Here is a 21,653-nt window from a genome sequence, read left to right as displayed (position 1 = left end):
TCGAAGTGGGTTATGCTTAGAGTTGGGGTTAGGGTTAAGGTTAGGGTTAGGGTTAAGGTTAAGGTTAAGGTTAGGGTTAAGGTTAAGGTTATTAGGGTTAAGGTTAGGGTTAGGGAATAACATATCAATTGTTGTTGAATAGGCGGAAGAGACCCTTCGGCGCTAAACCAATCAGAGAGGGTCTTCGCTGTACGCGGCTAGCCAATCAGAGAGCGTCTTCGCAAACATAGGCTACGGGGGGAAATCACGCAGGATTTCCAGCATGTACCCGGACTGTTTTAGACGACGCACACGGGAAACAGACACACCGACACCGGATACAGCAAAAGCGCCACATTGTTAGTATTAGATGATAGGCACCAACAACCATAATTGTGTAAGTCTTGGCATTAAATTGCGAGTCATTTGTATGATATTTAGGTACTTTGTTTTCATTGGGGTTGTTCGTTGTACAGATACGTTAGCGATGACGGTTGAACTAGAATATGGCCGGATTAGAGACTTCATCTGAGAGGAAACGAAACCGAGAAGCAGACTCCAGATTTGAGTGTACGTATGTTTGATGACATGTGTGATCAATTTCACTTTACTCGTGATCGATCACAATCAACATAGCTATATAAGTTACTAACGTTAATTCAACACATAGCATAGCTCATAGTGACTGCTATGAATGGGCTTGGTCTCTATAATGAGATTATTTTCTTTGATTTAGGTTAAAATGGGGAAGAAAAGGGTGAAGGACAAAGCACCCAGGGAGGACGAAGTCATTGACCTGACAGGTAAATACTGCAAAGGGCAGATCATGCTAGTATTGTGTAGCCTCTATCCTGTGAACCGACCATGTATGTGTCCAGTGGCTTCATTCTCTTTTTACCGATTTAGGTCCTTCTTGCACCCATATACGGAAGGGGATAGATAATAGTTTTCTAAAGAAATCCGCTGCGAATTCAAACTGGAACATTTGCCAGGACTGTACGGATAAAGAGGACACAGCTGAAATCCTGCCAGAGGAGGACCAGGAGGAAACGGAAAGCCCAGTGATATGGCTGTGCTTGAAATGTGGACACAGAGTGAGCTTATTTTCCCCAACCTATTACGCTTTGTTCTATATATTGATCACATGAAGTGGCTGTTCCCAGGCATTATTTCCCCACTCTAACCATTGCTTCTCTTCTCATAAGGGGTGCGGACGATACTCGGAGCAGCAGCATTCAGTAAAACATTATGAGACTCCCCGTTCAGATCCTCATTGCTTGGTGGTCAGCATGGACAACTGGAGTGTGTGGTGAGTGTGGTCTCCTTTTAGGTGACATATCATCTATGCACGTGTACTAGCAGAGTAGCCCAGCCTGAAGCCTAGTAAGCATAATATCTCCCTTGGCCTGAAGCCTAGTAAGCCTAATATCTCCACTGGCCTTAAGCCCAATATCTCCCTTGGCCTGAAGCCTAGTAAGCCTAATATCTCCACTGGCCTTAAGCCCAATATCTCCCTTGGCCTGAAGCCTAGTAAGCGTGATATCTACACTGGCCTGAAGCCTAGTAATTAAGTCTAATATCTCCCTTATCCCCCTTAGTAAGCCCCAAATATCTCCATTGGCCTGAAGTCTAGTAAGCCTAATATCCTGGGCTTGAAGCCTAGTAAGCCTAGTATCTCCCTTTGCCAGGGGGAATTCCCCCTTTGGCTGACCGGTAGATGTTTGGTTTCCAATGTGGGAGACCCGGGTTTAAATCCAGGTGGGTTACAGTGGTGTCGTGGCCAAAACTGTTTCCCCGCAATGGGTGGTGCGCTCCATTGGGAAGGCGGGGTTTCCCCCTTTGGTCGACCGATAGATGTTTTGTCTCCCATGTGGGTTACACATGCTGGAGTGTTGTACAACCATGTAGTCATGTATCGTGTATTTCGTTTTTGTGTATCAGATTCTCTCACTCTCACCTTCACATGCTCTCATCCACACACAGGTGTTATTTATGTGATGATGACGTCCAGTATTCCGCCACCGGCCATTTGGCTCAGCTGGTGACCAACCTAAAAAAACAAACCTCACAGCCCAGGAGGATAACACCACAGAGAAGTGAGTCCCACAGCAATCCCTGGCATCCTTGTGTGAAAAACAGTGTTCCAGGGATCCAATTTGTTTATTCAGTTGTGAAAATATACCTTAGAAATTATTCACCCTCATGAAACGATATAGTGCACCTTTTAAACATAACTTTTTTGTATACCCTTTTATTTATTTATTTATTTATTTTACTGCAAAATGGGTTTTCGGGAAACGGGAATCATACACAGTCGTGATTAAATTCACCTGGAATCTTCTGTTTCAACTCTTGTAGAGGCCAAGGTGGAGGAGAGTTTGCCGGACGAAGAGCGCGCGGCCGAGAGCGTAAAGACGGAGGACGACGAAGGGAAAGAAAACAAAGAGAATCAAAAGAAAAGTGTCAAGAAAGCCGGCGCAGTGACGGTGAAATCACAAAAGCCGGCCGGCAAGACTGAGGACGGCAGCGTTGTGACGGTGAAGGGTCTGAGTAATCTGGGAAACACCTGCTTCTTTAACGCAGTCATTCAGGTAAGAACGCCATACGATGTTGCGGTCTCATCAGTTACTTAAGCAATAGCTCACAACAGGCCATGGTATATGGGTATTTTATCTCACAGCTAAGGGGCGTAGTTAACCGGGAATCCCTGTTCAACGTGAGGTTAACTATCATAACCGATTGTCCTGCTATATTCCTTTCATTCATCAGTCTCCCCACTTAGTAGCTAGATTAATTTAGTGGAAGTGGCAATAATCAAAATCTGGATAAAACCATCACATCGATTCAGATGACGCTAACAGACATTTTGAACCTTTCTTGGTCCATATACGTGCGTGCCTTGATGCGAGGGCTTCCCCAATCTGCAATCCCCAATCATTTAAAACCCATTTAGACCTAAAACGCCTGCAATTATATAGCCTGTATATACACTAGAGGTGGGCATAGATTAAATTTTTTAATCTAGATTAATCTATCTGCAATCCTGGAGTTAATCTAGATTAAAATGGCTCAAAATATGTGTGTTCTACCTAGGGATGGGTATCGTTAGGATTTTATCGATACTACTACTCTTATCGATACTGCTTAACGGTTCGGTACTTTATCGACATTGCTTTATTATTTATAACTTTATAAATAAATATTATTTCTTCAGCAACAGCAGCAGCAATGTTCTTTTATATAACTTTATAAATAAATATAATAAATAAATATAATTTCTTCAGCAACAGCAGCAACAATGTTTTAAATGTGTCTGAATTATAGACTTTTTATAATAAACAACAAATGTAAGATAAAAAAAAAAAAAAGATATACACTGAATGATTAGTTGTTACCTAAAGCCCTTGGACTCCACTGTAGAGAAGGGGTGCAGGCCTTTGACAACAAACTGGGTCACAGCCCTGTGACACCCGCCCCCCTACCTCTGTCATCCTTCCTAGCTGCTAGGGTGAAGGGACTTGGCTTGGCTGGGACGCCTGTATTCGGTGGTGGAGGGAGGAGGCGTGGGCTGTCATCTTTCAAATATATTTGTAGCTAAACAATTATATTTGATTTATTAGCCTATTCGTAATAATTCGTTATTAGCCTAGCTAACTCCGTATTATCTTGGCTTACCTGCAGTGGACGTGCATGGAGATGGAACACTGCGAGCAAAGCAGTCGAAAACGGCGCATTTCTCCAGACTAATGTTATGTTTTGACAACAGATGTTTTGACAAATTGCTTGTATTGCCAGTGCCACCCATACTTGCAAATGTTTTATTGCACTTGTGGCAACGTGCGTTGTCGGCATCGTCTTTCGTAAAGTGTACCCAGACTTTCGTTTTGTTCTCTCCGCCATGATAATAATAATAATGAGCGCAGAGCTCGGTCTGTGTCGCGTTATTTTTTTTTCCTAGCCGCATTTCTCGGAGACGCTCTCTGATTGGCACTGACTGACGCTCTCTGATTGGCCACTGACATGTTTGCCCAATCGCGTGACGAGCTGTGTCTTTGCCCATTTCCGCGTCGAACAGCCTGCAAACTACCTGGCGTTCTATCGCCATGCTCTAAGACAAACTCTAACCTTAACCAACTTCGAAAGAGTGCCTAAACTTAACCGTCGAAATAACTTGCCGTCACGCTCTAAGACAAACTCTAACCTTAACCAACTTCGAAAGAGTGCCTAAGCTTAACCAGTGTAGAAACGGGCGTCGGCCAATCGGAGAGCATCTCCGACAAATGCGGCTAGGGAAAAAAATAACGCGCCTGTGTCCTCAGCGCTTCAACACTGAGCCACAGATAGGCCCCGCCCTTAAGTACCCATGTATGTGTGAGTGAGTGAGCGGCTCGCTTCTCATGCAGACAGAGAGAGGAGAGGAGACCCAAGTTTGAGAAATAGATTAACGGCGTCAATTGTATTATCGCACGATAACAGTCCGGCGTTAACGCAGCACGTTAACGGCCCAGCTCTAATATACACACATGTGTTTCCCGGTTTCAATGGGTTAACAAGGCTAACATTTTCTTTTCCTCAGAGGAATACTGACTTGTGAAAGGGAATTGGAATCATAGCTGTGGATATATGCTCATTATACCATGGCACCATTTGCTTGATTTGAGCTTCCCGTTTTATAATATTTTATTGACTTTGCTGTAATTACTAACATTACCCCTCCCCCCTCCAGAACCTCTCTCAAACACAGCTGTTCAGGCAGACTCTGGGTATGATAAAAGAAGAGAAGACCAGTCTTAACATCACCCCTGGTGCCTCCTCCTCTGACCTGGTGTGTTTACCATTCTCCCGTTTACATTTCTTTTCCCGTGTTTACACAAGATATTCTTCCAACACTGATTTGATGTTGTTGCCATTTGCAGGAGCCCATTCTAGTTCAGTTGGATCAACCCGGATCCCTGACCGTGGCCATGTGTCACCTGCTAAATGAGATCCAGGAATCCAAGACGAAGGTGGTAACCCCGCGGGATCTGTTCTCACAAGTTTGTAAAAAGTGAGGGCCGCTGCGTGTCTGGTTGGAATTCAGCCTTTTTCAAAGTTGCATTCGGGACTGGACTCGTTTTCACTGTTGCTTTGCTTCCTTTTTCTTCACTTCTCCATCCCTAGGGCAGCGAGGTTCAAAGGATTTCAACAGCAAGACAGCCAAGAGCTCCTGCGTTACCTGCTGGACGGGATGAGAGCAGAGGAGATAAAAGTATGTACCTGTCTTCTAAAAAGGTCAAATTGAAATGATGTACTTATTTTCCGAACAGGTCTAATCAACAGCAGGAGTGACTCCAGATATTTAACATTCTGTGTCTTCAAATGTTTGATTGAACCAATGATAAAAATATCTTTTCTCTAAGTGGGATATTGGCCTATATAGGGTTTAACAGCCCTCAACTCATTATTAATTAATGATGTGCTGTTAAAGGGAAACCAACTCCGATGTACGTGGACGTAATTGATGGGAAAGGAAGGGGCACTCTCAACCAGGACTCTTCAATGTAAACAGTGGGGTCCTAGCAGTTGACTAATCAATTGTCACATTATATTTCGGAACCAAATGGACTGCATCTATATAGTGCTTTTTATCCAAAGCGCTGTACAACTTATGCCTCACGTTCACCCATTCACTCACACGCCGACAGCGGAGACAACCATGCAAGGTGCCAACCTACTCATCGGGAATAGTTAGGGGTTAAGTGCCTTGCTCAAGGACACATTGACACAGGGACGAGACGGAATCGAACCGGAAACCTTCTGATTGCCAGAGGAACGCTCTGCCTCCTGAGCCACTGTCGCCATTTGAATGAACTAATAGTTGCAGGGTGCGGCAGTGGCTCAGGGGGTAGTACGGCCGTCTGGTAATATGATTCCCGCTCCTCCCCGGGCAGCGTTTGTCGAAGTGTCCTTGAGCAAGAGGCTTAACCCCTCACTGCTCCTGATGAGCAGGTTGGCACCTTGCATGGTCACCTCCGCCATCGGTGTCTGAATGGGTGAACGTGAGGCATAAATTGTAAATCGCTTTGGATAAAAATCGCTATATAAATGCAGTCCATTTCTTGTTGAACTATTCATCACATGTTTTATCACAGTCGGGCTCATTGATTTCACTCTCAGTTTCTGGTTCTACATAGAGGGCAACGTCTATATGACATACAGCTGAATTACAGATTATTTCCATGAATTAATTTGGGGACACCCCACTCTTCCCATTTTCCCTGATTTTAGGGATACGTTTTCGCGGAACATGTTTTTTGATAGAGGAACGGTTGCTGTTTAAAATGCGGATACACTGAGCATATCTCGCATGTGACGTTTATGTTTTGAAAGAATTGTTTGCATTGTGAGTGAAAAATGTGTTTGCTTTTCTAGAGAGTAAACTCTGGGATACTAGAGGCACTGAAGAAATCTGGTAAAAACACAGATGGAGAACAGGCAAAGACGTTACTCAAAGGTAAATATAGTTACACCCACTGGGGCTGGATATTGAAATTCAATCGAAGTTCGAGTATTGGGAAAATTTGGTCATTCAATACCAAATTTTTCTCATCACCATCAGTGAGCCAATCAGCATGTTTGTTCCAAGATATGAGGCTGTGTCTTCTGGGCAACCGATCCAAAATATAACAACGCCTCTGATTGGCTCATGCAGCACACAGCAACGCACATAACTCAGCCAATAATATCGGTATTGGCACCGGTATTGACAGATTTGTAACAATACCCAGCTCTAATTCCCACAGAATCACTTTCACTTCCAGTGTTTTTGTAAATCAAAAGATTATTTACCACCCTGTTGTGACTTTGATATGCATGTACCTAATTTTGCATTCTAACATAGAATATGTTATGTCCCCAGAATATGAGAAGAATGGAGCTCCCAAAAACTTTGTTGACCATGTGTTTGGAGGTGAAATGACCAGCACTGTAATGTGCCAACAATGCAAAACGGTGTGTATTTTATAATGCACCGATGAAAACACGTTAATACATTGATGAGCGTGTCGATCCTTTATTAAACGGATAGTGCGTTTTCTTCACAGGTGTCCTTAGTCACGGAGATGTTCCTAGATCTTTCCCTTCCCGTTTCCGATGAGGTAATGGACTTTGTTCCCCTTTTTTATTTTATTCGCACAGCCTCTTAACACGGGACGATTCTTATTTAGATTCTTGCAACTTTGGAGGATATTGCCTTGATTATTTATTAGGGATGCTCGATATTGGCTTTTTTACCGATATCGGTATACCGATATTGTCCAACTCTTAATTTCCGATACCGATATCAACCGATACCGATATATGCAGGGTCCCCCCCCCCCCCCCCCCCCCCAAAACTGAATAATTTCAGGTAATTAACATTACATATCTCTTGTCGTGTAATTAACACAACATTATGCATACTTTGACAATAAATAAAATAATAATTTGTTCTTACTTGCTTGCCTGGGTAAATAAAGGTTAAATAAATGTAAAAAAAAAAAAAAAAAAACAGATATTTTTCAATATCACATTTTTATGCCAATATCGGACGATAATATCTGGGCCCTGATAATATCGGACATCCCTATTATTTATTCATAATGTTGTGTATTTCTTCACGTGCGTCACCCGTAGGCGCACAGGAAAAAGAGCCAGAAGGGAGCCCAGAAGCCCAGCGCACCGAGCCAGCCTGGCAGAGACAGTCCTGTTCTCACCAACGGAACCGACGACATGCCCACTGGGGCTGGGAGCAAGTACCAGCAGAAGAAAGCCAAGAAGCAGGCAAAGAAACAAGCCAAGGTAGTGTAACGGATGTATACAAAGAAACAAGCCATGGTAGTGTAACGGATGTATACAAAGAAACAAGCCATGGTAGTGTAACAGATGTATATAAAGAAACAAGCCATGGTAGTGTAACGGATGTATATAAAGAAACAAGCCATGGTAGTGTAACGGATGTATACAAAGAAACAAGCTTACACACCACCAGTGTCTCCCTGCTTGCCAGTGTCTCCTCTCTCCAAGAGGCTACTGTGAGCTGTGTTATTGCGTGCAGTTTGAGTAGCTACAGCCTGTTACTTTCCATTTCACTGGTCTCAGCGCTACAGCTGAAGATGCGCTCCATAACGTAATAATAATAATAATAACTTTATTTGTATAGCACTTTTCATACAGAGGTTGCAGTTCAAAGTGCTTTACGTAAAAGGGAAGTGGTGGAGATGGGAGTGACTGTCTTGAGTGAAGTTAGGGACGATACTGAAGGGATATCACGGTCCAAATCTCGTTTTAGTGGCTTGGGACAAACACAAATATTGAAGTCAGTCCAAGAAGCATGATCTGGTTTCCTATGGTCCACTCACCACACTCTGGTGCTGAAACCTTTATCTCCGATTTACCAAATTTGTGTTTTGAGAGAGGTAACCTTATGACGGCCAGTAACGACTATGAAGAGATCATTTATGTTCGGTTCTGCTGTGTTTCTGCTGCTTAGCCTTTCATTCTATTTGACCTACATAGCCGACTGTGCTTTAAATAAATGTCTTAATTAATCTAACTATTTAGATCAAATGCTGTATACATTATGTTGCTAAACCTTATTCTTACATATTGTTTTCAATATTACTTTACTGTCCTGTACAAGGTCACCCTACAAGATGAAAAGGGAGCAGCAAGCCATTGCATTATATTTTGAAAGAAAAACATAGCCTGTTGAGAATACGTTCATTTAATCACTTTGCAAGTGTTTGAGGGCAAATCCCTTGGTAGAGGAATAAAAACAAACAACAAACAAAGGAAACATTAAACTACCTTCTGTTGCATCGTTTTATGAGATGTGTGCGTTTTATATGGCTAACTCTCATTTTTATGGCCTACATTAAAAAATATATATATAAACCTACGCTTTTTTTTTAAACAAATCACACCCTACCTGTGCTTTACCTTGTGTTTTATTTCTTGTCTTTTATGTAATTGTATTCTTTGATTTGTATGTCCTTTATTTATGTTACATGTATTCTCTCTTGTAGTGCTGCTGATCACAATCCTCTCATTTTGTCATAAAAAGTGGCCATTTTGTAAGTGTGTGAGAATAAACCATGTTTACATCCTGTCCAAACCCCTGCCCCCGCAGAATCAACGGAGGCAATATAAGCAAGACGGCACGGTGACGTTGGACAGTCTCACCTCTCAGAGCCCCACAGAGAGCCCACCGATGGACCCTACTGACCCAGAGGACGGAGAGAAGGCTGATGACGGGACCCGCGAAGAGGCCCCAGTGAGTCCGAGAACCCCAGAAGAGAGGCAGGAGAAACCCGACGGGGACCGGGCCAACGGGGAACGAGAAGAGGAGAAGGAGGAGGATTCAGCGATGGACGTGTTGGCGGTCGGCAATAATTTTACGGTCTTATCAGAGGACCATACCTCAAAGGACGGCGCCACAGAAGACGGGAAAACATCCGAGGTTGAACAGGGAGCTGAGGAAGAGGAGGAGGGGGAAGAGGAGGAGGAAGAGGAGGGGGAAGGGGAAGTACGGTTGGCGGGTGAACTAGAGGACATGTCCCTCAACGATGGGTTTTGCGAAGATCCCGACGCCGCGGAGCAAAACGCGGACGACAGAGACGCTTCGGAGGAGGAGGAGGAGGAGGAGGAGAAGGAGGAGGAGGCTAAAGAATACATCGTGGTGAACCAGGACCCTGAGCTGGCCTTCCAGACCCTGGCTACCAGGACGACCTCTGAGAAGCAGGAGTGTTCGGTGCAGTCCTGCCTGCTCCAGTTCACGGAGGTGGAGAAGCTCACCGAGAACAACAGTCTGCTCTGTGTCACCTGCACTAAGCGGTGGCCCCAGACAAAGAACTCTGCAGGTATCTCTGAAAATGGTTACCGGTACTTTGTTTTGGTTTCTTTGTCCTTTTTTTTTTAATGGGGAGAATGAACGTCATCCTCAAATAGTGGGCCGGGGTCTTTATTTACCTCAACTGAAGGGAGAACCGGGTCTTTATTTACCTCAACTGAAGAGAGAACCAGGTCTTTATTTACTGTACCTCAACTGAAGAGAGGACCAGGCCTTTTATTCGAGAATTTTAAGCCATGTATGGATTTGGTTGCAATGCAGGTGTTTCAATAAGATCCCTAACCTTTTGTTTGTGCTTCGTCTTAGGACCCAGGAAGAACGTGTACACTGATGCCTTGAAGCAAATGCTTATCTCCTCCCCCCCACCGGTTCTCACTCTGCACTTGAAGAGATTCCAGCAGGTGATCCACTTAAAAGAACACTTCCATTGAGCTGAGTCTGCTAAGCTGTTTTCCGACCACTCGTAACCCAGAGCGTACCGCTTCAAGGGCACATAGTGTTTTTGGAGATAATATGTTTGTAGATTGTCCTAAACATGTGGGATAAACGTTGAAGAGGATTTACGAGAATTAGTTTGACATCTTGTAAAATGACATCCCTGTGGAAGGATGACATTTCCTGTTCATATCAGTAGGATGGGACTGATGTGACTGTTGTTGTTCTTCCTGTAGACGGGCTACAGATGTGATAAGGTGAACAGACACGTCCAGTTCCCTCAAATACTGGACCTAGCGCCTTTTTGTGCCGTACACTGCAAGGTAAACATTACAACTTCTACAAAAATATCAATATGTAAAGGTTTTGCTGTATGCCTCTGAGAGCACTCGACACTAATGTGGTTTTGTGTCCACCCAGAACTTGCCAGAGGGGAACAAGCAGGTGTTTTACAGCCTCTATGGTATTGTAGAACACAGTGGAACAATGAGGTCAGGCCATTATACAGCCTATGTCAAAGCACGACCTCGCTGCCCTACATCAAATGGAGTAACAACACAAGGTAAGTTCACATTCGACTACAGTCAGGCATGGGGATTGAAGCACAAGGAGCCGCTTGTTCTTTTGTAGTAATATAGAACTCTGCAGTTCCAGCCCTGCTCTGGTACCTGAAGATTGTCTCTCTAGCCGTACTATGCAACATAAAAGCATATGGTTGCAACAGGAACCATGGCTCTCCACGCTTGTAAAGCAGTTGTATGTATTGAATATGGAAAATCACGTAGTGGGCATTGGTTGTTTTTTGAGCTTCAACTGTGTTTTAGATCACCATTTTCAAATGGTTCCTGGTGGTTTTTTTCTATTTATTTATTTTGTATGTTGAATAGTAAAATGATAGTAGCTAATAGGGATGCTCGATATTGGCTTTTTTACCTATACCGATATTGTCCAACTCTTAATTTCCGATACCGATATCAACCGATACCGATATATGCAGGGTCCCCCCCCCAAAAACGGAATAATTTCAGGTAATTAACATTACATATCTCTTGTTGTGGAATTAACACAACATTATGCATACTTTTGACAATAAATAAAATCAGAATTTGTTTTTACTTGCTTGCCTGGGTAAATAAAGGTTCTAGAAATGTAAAAAAGATTTTTTTTTTTTTTTTTGAAAACCGACACAGATATTTTCCGATATCACATTTTAATGCCGATATCGGCCGATAATATCGGTAGGCCGATAATATCGGACATCCCTAGTAGCTAATGTTAATTCCCCCCAGGGGTGGGAGGACAATACAAATATACAATACCTCCTATTAATGTCCCATCCTAAATGAGTAAATATACATATTGTGTAAGACCATCTGCTCACTTCCACAGGAGACGGCGAGGCGCCCAGAGGGTCCTGGTTCCACGTCAGTGACTCCAGCGTTCAGCCTGCGTCTGAGAGCAAAGCCCAGGCCTCGCAAGCGTACCTCCTCTTCTACGAGAGGATCCCCTAGTCCTCCCACACAACTCAGGAAACAACCCCACCTGTCGCTCCACAATATATATATATATATCCTGTTAAGCTGTAGGCTGTATTTCGCCTAAAGGTACATGCCTAAGTAAATGGAAGATTGCTCCACTTCTGCAAGGTCAATTTGCATGTTCTTGGTATCTAGGGACATCTAGGGACCTGGGCGTATGTATTTCCAGTGTCATAAATATTGTGTCTGTTACTAGGCTGAGTAAATTGTAATGAAGAAAAGGAGAATATCAATTATGATTTATGATTTTTGCATCTTTGATCATGTTAAATCTGCGGGGCACGAGAAAATGCTCACTGAGCTCATTCACCACCTTTATTGAGATCATGTGTACAAAAAATCTAAGCAAATGAACCGCGGGAAGATGATTAAACAGAAGGATTTGTAGATACAGTAATTAATGATAATCGATCGCCAAATCATACATCTATGGATAGGGAAAATGCTCCTCTTTCCAATGGCAGGGTTGAATCTGGATTTAGTCATTTCCTTGCGGTTTTTACGATAATTCGCATTTTCCGATAAATTCTTATTTCCGATAAATCATATAAAACATCGGTAAAAATGAAAATATACACTTTGACTACTGTTTTTGATAGGGTTATGGTCTTTACTCTTGGCTACAATTTTTTTTCTTTTTTAAACATTAACCTCTTAACATCCAAGGGCCCACATGTGGACGATTCTTTGCCGACCTCTAGTGGCTCGGGTGTGCATTTCTTTTAATACAATATATAGATAGAATTAAAGCCCTATTTGTTGCCTGTCGATTGCCCTTTCAGGTGACAATTCCGTTCAGCGGTTCTCGAGTTACATGCCGATATGTGAGGCGTGCCCCAAAGTACGCAAAAGTACACATTACCACCCCCGACTCCCGGGGCTCTAGCTCCGTCAATCATTTGGCGATCTCGAAAATCTTTGCACAGGGTTGTAGCAAATGCGTGTGGCTTTCCAATGATACCCCATGATATGATAATTGGGGATCTAATATGGTCTCTATTGATCGATTTATGATAAAGAAAAGCAGGGTCCCCTATAGGGGGACCTTAAGGCTTAACAGGATATATATTAGGCGACTAACATCACATTGTGCAAAGCACTGAAAAGTGGGATGAAATGCCACTACATTGTATGACAAATTAAGCTTTTTGATTGCTTCTTTTATTTTTTTTTGCCATAGGCTACTCTGTAGTATTTAAGAGGACAACATCGGATCACCTTGGCTATTGCTGATGCGGCTGCTATCTGGAAGAGCAAAAGTCCTTTCCTGCTACTGTTGGACATTGAACAGAGTGGGTTGTTCATAAACCAGTGTAGTTTTTACCTTAGCACAAAGAGCAAAGTGCCAGTATGTCCCTTAGTAGCGTGATCGGTGTGGGGGGCGGGGGAACATGCATTTGTATGAAATATTTATATGCATTTTATATTGCTGTCATATATTAATAAATGCTTAAAAACTAAGAAAAACGTCCCTTATTTTTTGCTTGTTTGGTTAGGTGAATGAATGAAAACTTTATTTAACAGATTGCAGAATGGGTACAATACAGTACGGCTCAATACACAATTGTTAAGGGAATGCAGACCAGAGAAAGACGTTTGTCTTGTTTACATCAAGGTCCCCCATTTTCAATTTATAATAACATGACATACACAACATACATGACATTTATGGCATAGGGACATACAGGTATATAGCACTGTTACATTTGTGACATAAACCATATGCAAATATACAGTACTGTTACCCATAAATCCTAACAGATTATATACATATGATGGGGAGGAGACTGTACACATACAGATAGACAATACTCCTACATCTATACATTTATGACATACCAGATTTACAAATACAGTATTGTTTGTGATACAAAAAGAGTTAAAAAAGAGAGTATATACATTTGACCAACGTACGGTAAAGGTGGGTTGAAAATGTTGAAATGTGTATTACATTGCAATGTGCATTATCACCACTACTGTGCTGCACACTTTAGATAAATAAAAGTGAGCATGCGTGGTAATACACAGTAGTTCCTGCTCCTAAATGTCACATGACATCTGAATGGTCTTTACCCAGAGCGTCGATAACAAAAAACAAATCAGTGGCACGAATGTCAAGAAGGGGACATGACAGGTTAGTGAGACCATTTGTTGGTGTAAAAGTTCGTGTTTACTATTTGGCCAAGTTTGTATTTCAATGTCAATTGTTTTTCCACACGTTCATACCATAGCCTGGCTAGTAACGTCAAGTATATGCATGTAACGTTGTTATTGGACTATTAATTAATAATAGGCCTAAGCGTTGAACATTGTCTCCACATTGTATTATAGCGTCATGTATTGAGATATCAAATTATGATCTTACGCTGGCGCTATAGTCATGTTCTGTTTCTTCAGTAGCCCTGATCGTGTAAAAACAAGAATCGGAAAGTATGGCCAGCCAGCTAACCATGACTCAGCATTTCAAAGAGGGTTCCTCAAATTCAACCTAGTATTATAGCTTGAGTTCCCGAAACAAAGTCATGCAATAATGTCATACAATCGCGTAGGCTACGTGTCGCACTGCATCTTATTGAGGTTTGTTGCAGAGATGTCCGTTGTTATACTCTTCAAACCTTATACTATAGGAAACATGTGATTGTGTACATCACGATTTGGACAGTATCACTACAGACTGGTTCGGCGTTCTTCCTTGCATGCGCTGTCATTAAAGGGGAATGTCACCCATTTTAATAATTGCGCATCATTGGCGTCATTAAAACATAGTGCAACCAGTCGTCCCATGAGCAACGCATGTCGCAAATCACAATAGAGAATCGGTGATGTTATTGATTGAAAACTTTATTAACAGATTGCAGAATGGGTACAATACAGTACAGCTCAATACACACAATTGTTAAGGGGATGCAGACCAGAGAAAGACTTTCGTCTTGTTTACATCAGGGTCCCCCATTTGCTACTGCAATGTAAAATGTGTGATTGCTCCATGAATGGGGCTCTGACTTTATTAAGGGGTCATACAATGTTTGTGCAAGCTTGGAAACAAACCTAATTTGGATGTAAGGGCTCACACAAAAATGTTATGGCCTCACAATTTGAGGCTTGTGCAAAGTACACAGTATTGTGCAAAATACCACTCCCGACTCTTGGGGCTCTAGTTCCGTCAATCATTTGGCGATCTCGACAATGATTGTGGAGGGTTGTAGCCAATGAGTGTGGCTTTCTAATGATACCCCACCTGGGGATGTATGAATCGGGGATCTAGGTGAAAAACTAACGAGCGAAAACAGGAAGAGAAAAACAGCCGAATGAATTGAAGTATATGAGAAAACTGAGTTTTTCTTTTGTACACAGTTTACCAAAATCACTCCTAATCACTCATTTCTGAATGGATCTTTATGAAATTTGGACATGTACTACATAAGGCTTCAGGAGTTCAGGCTATGGATCTCGGGAGATTAAGCCTCCAGACATTCTGGGGAAATACTACCTGGACTACTAACTACTACAGAAAAACTTGAGTAACAAGTTCTACAACTCAAGTTCAGACCTATGTTACTCTATTTCATTAGCACTAAAAGTGAATTTTCTTTCTGGAATCAGAGACTTCAGAATGTCATCTTTCAAAAGAGACCAGTCTCATGCATGTGCTATAAGTATAAAGTATGTTGTTTTGGTTTGCAAAAAAAGTATGCAGTCCTAAAAAACGAAAACTAAAATGGCCACTTTTGGGGGCACAGGTTAAGAGGTTAAAGCATTATGTGTATTTCAGTATGTCAAGTAAAACTGTGGAATTTGCTACAGAATGATTTAATATATTTCAGTTCAAGAACATGTATAAAGAAAGAACATTTAGACTTTATGAAGTTGAGGGGTAACAGCTATATTCCCTATACCCCCCCCCCTCACATTATTGTAAGTATTGCTTGTATGTATAATTGACAGACCAACTATTTGTATTGTTTATTTATTGTTTTGAGTAAGCAGGCAAAATAAGATTTTCTTCTCCCAGCTCCTTTTCGCTCATGGAATGTGCAAATTGAGAGGTTTTTATTATGAAACTATACTATTGTACCTTTATGGAACTGTACATTACCATGAACGGAACAAATACAAATGAAATTAAATAGTGTTCCAGGAAGCCAGTTTGAATGAATTCAGTATTAAAGATATGTCAGACACTGTTTTGAGTTTCAAATGGTCTGTCCCAAAAACTATGTAGTGCCACTTGACATTTTGAATGTAATTTATGCGATACCTGAGCTAAAAGTACACAACCTCTCCTATCGTTAACAATGGATTTACACATCACTCCCACCACGTACACTCTTCATATTGAACATGTGGAAACTTCACTCGTGCTATATTAGCCACGACGCTGCTATGCCACTCCAACTTTCTCCCTCCGTTGTACAGGCTAAGCATGTGAGAGCCATGTCACTCCAAGTGCCTCGCATGTCGGCGTTCACCTTCCAGTCCGCGGGGCACAGTGCCCACGTGCTGCAGTGTCTGGACGAGCAGCGGCAGCGGGACGTGCTGTGCGACGTGACCGTGGTGGTGGAGGACAGGAGCTTCCGTGCCCACTGCTCCGTGCTGGCCTCCTGCGGTGACTACTTCCACAGCCGATTCACCAATGTCCCCAAACAGAACTCCACAGTGCATCTACCTCACGAGGTCAATATCCCGTGTAACCGTATAGTATAGCCTAGTAGTAGCAGTTATATTAGTATAGTGTCATAGTAACATGCGTTATTATTATTGTTCTTTTTTGGATGTATGTTGCAGTTGACTTGGCTCTGAACTTTTAGGGATCAGGGATATAAATTAATCCCAATGTATAATAATGCAAAATCTGTGCATTGTATATAGATTGTGTTTATGAGGGCTGAGTGAATTCAACTGTCAAAAAGCTAGCCGAGTGTAAAGAAAAAACGAGAAAAAAAGATATATATATATATCAGTTCACCTCATTTCAATTATATATATATATATATAATTGAAATGAGGTGAACTGAAAAACGCATTACTGGTTCTTTCCGGTTTTGTGACATTGGAAAAATGTGCCTGCAATGCATGCCAATAAATAGATGTTACACAGCACAGCCAAATGCCTAATGATTATTTCATATTGGTATTAATCATAGTAGCAAATATAACACACAATGAACTTGTTAATTGTAAGCATTTTACTCCTCATTTGATGTGGTAATGAGATGTAAATTGTATCATTAATATTCTGATTGCATTCAAATCTGCCTCATTGGAGCCTATTCATAGTTAAACTGGTATTCTTGGGGACAATTTCCCGCCTTAGTGTTTACGTATGGTAGTTGATCATCTTTATGTTATACTTTATTGTGGGATTTGTTTATTATGCATTGGCGTTATTAAGAAGATGATCCTTTATTAATCCCCTTGGAGAGATTTGGGTGTCAACGCAGCATGGGGGGGGGGGATACAGAGCTTCACATTCCTATACAGTCCAGTATCTATATACACTATAGATACAATATAAATACAAATACAATATAATATAAAAAAGTACAAATACAAGATTGTCTAAGAGCCATGCAGTTTTGAAAATCTTTTGAACAGTCAAGAATACACTATTGTCATACTTCCAACATCTTCTCTTCATTCGCAGGTGACAGTGGAAGGGTTTGAACCATTGCTCCAGTTTGCTTACACATCAAAGCTGATCTTCACCAGAGAAAACATCCAAGCCGTTCACACAAGTGCCGGGCTGTTAGGATTTCACAACTTGGAGACGGCGTGCTTCGATTTCCTCATCCCAAAGTTTTCAGAGAGCTGTAAGGGAGTCAGGCGAAGAAGGTGTTGTCAGAATAGGACTCCTGGCGTCGATTCAAACCCCATTGTTCACGGTAACTCGTCTAAATCGCAAGAGTCCCACAGCTCAGTGGCTTCAGTGCAAATAGACTTCTCTTCACAATGTCCCGAGAACATAAAGGGCCAGATCGTCGGCATAGAGCAGGAGCACTTCAGCCTAGAGAACTGTGGCCCTCAAATGACCCCCTTATCTCTGGGGTTAACAGCCGGTGGAGTGTGCCCCATCTTGGCTATACCATGCCCGGAAGCCAACAGAACAGACTGTTCCACGCAGTTCTGCGAAACAGCCATCCTGGAGCTAGGCCGCGTGTGTGATCAAAGCGAGCTGGGTTTGGTCGACTGCGCCCTGCCCTGTGAGCTGGCCTCCCTCAGCGGCGTTGACCTGCCAGACCTCAGAGACCTCAGAGACCTCAGAGACCAAACCGTCGAGTCGCTCGCCGCCGAAACCAACTGCAACCACGGTTCGTGTCCCCTCGAGGCATCCGGGGGGGAACACGGCAGTGGGTTATTGGAGCAGAGTGACGGCGGCCCCGATGAGAGCATGACTGTTGATCTCGAGGAGGGATTTGGCGAGCGGAGCAGTGTGGAGAGGGAGGTGGCGGAACATCTGGCGAAGGGATTTTGGCCTGACCTATGCCCGTCTCAAACTCAGCCAATCCCCCTGGATCCCGTGGACCAGAGCAGTCTGGCGAAGGCTACGGACTTTCATTGGCTTAAACAACTGGACCTGAGCTCCAGCACGGCAGACTGCCCCTTCCTACGGGAGCTTGGGGCAGAGGGGGAGCAGCCGCCTGGGGCAGACGGCCTGATCCAGTCGGAGGAGAGTCCCTACATGTCCTCACTCAACTCGGGAGAGGATGACTCGGACCTGGACACAGACGGAGATGCGGAGGCCAACAAGAAGAGAGCAGAAGAGGTCATTCTTGTGTTCACGTACGTGACACTTTTAGTGATGGTAAGTTGAAGGCGTCGACTGAACACAATTCCACAACTCCTGTATTCTTCAGGTGCAGTTGCCCTTCCCGGTGGAGCAGATCTCGGCGCTGAGCCGGAGCGCCTTCCAGCAACTTCTGAGACGCCAGCAGCTGACCCAGGATCAGCTGGAATTTGTGCACGATGTCCGTCGACGCAGCAAAAACCGCGTAGCCGCCCAGCGCTGCCGAAAGAGGAAGTTGGACGGCATCCACATATTAGAATGCGAAATCAATACATTGGTATGTTTTCTTTGAATCCCTTCAGTGTATGGTTATACACTTGTTATTCATCCTGGTTGTCCTGCATCCAGAGTATTTAAGTTGATTTAATGAACCCATTAGACAAAGAACTATATAGGTAAGTCAGTTTAAAGTTTTCAGGTGAATTATATTTTCATATAATATATCTTTTTTTATCAGTCTTGAAAAACATGCCTGCACCCGAGTCTGTTGGATGTGCATACTGTAACTATCCCAGACTGAACACTGGCATGTTGTGCACATTCATATTTAAAGACAATTATGTATTTTTTACATGAAATTGACATGAAAATGTATTGTGCTCAGTGTGCATGACAAACTGGCCAGCAAATTGCACAACTTGATAATTATTAACTATGAATTATGTCCCCAATAGTCAACTTTGTTACCGTCTGCAATAAAAATATATATATGCATCATCTGTTTTATCTAATAAGATAATGCTTTCATTATGTTCACCTCATAACACCTCAACAATATAGATACTTGACGTCACCGTATTGATATAATATCATGGAAGACCTCGCAATATATTGCTGTATCAATCAACAGTTTAATTATCCAAATAATGTTCAGGTTTGTAACACTGTGTACAAATGCAAGATATGGGCTAATAATTGTCACAAAAGCCTCCAATTGCCTGCCTGTCAGTAAAAGTGAGTGTGAGGCCAACTGTACCATCATGCTTGTGCTCAACAGAGAGGTGAGAAGGAGAGGCTGATACATGAGCGCAGTCAGCTGGAGCAGAACATGGAGGAGACCAGGCAGAGTCTGTCCGGGCTGTGCAAGAGCGTCGGCGTGGAACTGGGCCCCGAGCAGGACCAGCTACAGCTCCTCGCTAAGCTCTCCTCCTCCGCAGACTTCCCCCTATCGGCCCTCCTCACCCCTGTGTCCTCTCCGCGGCTCCCGGGCAAAGACACGGAGGCCGTCAGCTGCCCCTCCGAGTGTTGTGACCTAAGCGGGCCGACCGCGGAGCAGCTGGACGCGCAGGGCGACCGGGGAGCCTCCCCACAGAGCCGTGACCCTGCCTCCAGCCTCAACGCCTGTCTGCACATGAACAGCAGTGTCTAGTTGAGTTCGCTGTTCGATATCTTATTTTTTTTATGTACCTACTGTATTCCTCTGTCAGAGTATATCTGCTTTCCTACACCCTGTTTATGAACCCTTTCACTACCAACGGGTTAACCCTTTCACTGCGACAATACAGAAGGTTAACCCTTTCGCTGTCACACAAACAAAGGGTTAACCCTTTCACAACCACACTACATAAGGTTAACCCGTTCACTACCACACTACAGACTGGTAGTGAAAGGTTAACCTTCTGTAGTGTGGTATTGAAAGGGTTTAATACTGTATGTATTACTGCCTGATGTTAGTATCTAACCTGTCATAGAGAAATGTCATTGTCATTATGCATTTCACTCTAGAGCCATGCTGAATGCAGTGTTCAACTTTGTTTTTAACAGTCAGTCCAAGCTACTAGCACGTTCCCATTAGCACATCAACAGCACTTTTCCCCCTAATAGCAAGTTTCTTTAACCAAATTATTTTCTCAGGAAAGCCCATCGCCCCAACTATGTATCTAGTGGTTGATATAATTGTCATTTACCAAAAGAAATATTACGATCACAAGCCGGGCTTGTTTCTCATACCCATATTTAGCTCAGTTTATGAGTCCATCTTTACACTCCTAACGCTGTTTCCTTTGATGACTATGCACATCTTTAAATGTTATGAACTAACAATTAACCTTTCGATAACATTATTTCAAGTGCTGACAGAAAAGTGTTACCATCTCTTGTGTTATTTTTACAAACGGTTGGCCTAGAATGTGTCTGAAAGCATTATGGTAGAGTATAAGGAAAAGTATTATTTGATGCAATATGTGCCTTATGCAGTAGGGTTTTATCATTTGTGAACGACCTAACTTGGGAGGCAATCTTGTCTTAAGTCTTCTCGTCTTAAGCGCTGTTGCACATTAAAGCCCCTACGTGTAGGATTTCCACGCCTGTATATCATATTGAGAACCATTGAGCTCCATTTTAAGTTTTCGAAGGAACAATGTTTTCAAACGTCACATCTTCCATACTGTACAACATAAACAAGTGACACTATTTGTGTTCATCCATAGTTGAAGATGCCAGAAGTAGAAGAAGAGCACCTTCCTGTGATATATAACATTCACACGCCAAGTGATTTGGATTGAAATGCATTGATTGAAAATGTCATAATGGAGTTGTATGGTTCTACAGTGCAAGGGTTCAATTCAGTGTCCACACCTACTGTAGACAGGATTACTGTACCACAAACACACAGTGAGATCTTTAGTAGCCTCTAACTGCTTTACAGCACAAAGGAACCCTTTCCAAATCAAACTAGCTGCACTAACTAAATTAAAAGTTCACGGTTAGCAAGGGCTGCCGGGATGGGGTGGGAGGAGGGTCTAGGAGGTTAGGAACAAATAGCAACATCCCCTTTGCAACAGGAAGCAACGGTTATGGGAAATGTGGTCTTTGAAAATTACTGTATGCTACCGATTGTCTTGGCAATGGTCTAAATTGTTTACAGTAGTTAGCCTATACCAAGGTATCACAACTAATCGGACTGATATGTTGTTAGAAATTCTACACATAGGGGCTTTAACCTGCAGCCTTTATTGATTGTATCAGGCAATTGAAGGTCAGTGCCTGCATTGATTTTATTGAATGCGTATATGGCTCACAGATTTAAATAAATAACATGTTTGTATAC

General features: G+C 42.7%; 2 protein-coding genes across 2 annotated transcripts; both read left to right on the top strand.

The window, feature by feature from the left end:
- Window positions 1-313: 313 nt before the first annotated feature.
- usp16 (ubiquitin specific peptidase 16) lies at window positions 314-13,246 on the top strand. The gene is made up of 18 exons (XM_084328252.1): window positions 314-549; window positions 716-782; window positions 886-1,073; window positions 1,185-1,288; window positions 1,963-2,075; window positions 2,338-2,570; window positions 4,706-4,804; window positions 4,896-5,026; window positions 5,140-5,227; window positions 6,391-6,472; window positions 6,878-6,969; window positions 7,062-7,115; window positions 7,633-7,797; window positions 9,128-9,857; window positions 10,154-10,248; window positions 10,519-10,605; window positions 10,703-10,844; window positions 11,672-13,246. Exons 2-18 carry the CDS (start codon window positions 722-724, stop codon window positions 11,791-11,793), a joined length of 2,586 nt encoding a protein of 861 aa, XP_084184378.1. The 5' UTR covers window positions 314-549; window positions 716-721; the 3' UTR covers window positions 11,794-13,246.
- Window positions 13,247-13,859: 613 nt separating this feature from the next.
- On the top strand, window positions 13,860-21,653 carry LOC311239842 (transcription regulator protein BACH1-like). Its single transcript, XM_084328290.1, has 5 exons — window positions 13,860-13,954; window positions 16,237-16,494; window positions 17,465-18,583; window positions 18,675-18,881; window positions 19,602-21,653. The coding sequence occupies exons 2-5, from the start codon at window positions 16,255-16,257 to the stop codon at window positions 19,971-19,973; spliced, it is 1,938 nt and encodes a 645-aa protein (XP_084184416.1). The 5' UTR covers window positions 13,860-13,954; window positions 16,237-16,254; the 3' UTR covers window positions 19,974-21,653.

Source organism: Notolepis coatsorum (assembly GCF_963971535.1).
Source record: "Notolepis coatsorum genome assembly, chromosome: 1".
Classification (NCBI taxonomy): Eukaryota; Metazoa; Chordata; class Actinopteri; order Aulopiformes; family Paralepididae; genus Notolepis; species Notolepis coatsorum.
The sequence above is the reverse complement of the archived record's forward strand: the minus strand, read 5'-3'. Positions and strand labels throughout refer to the sequence as shown.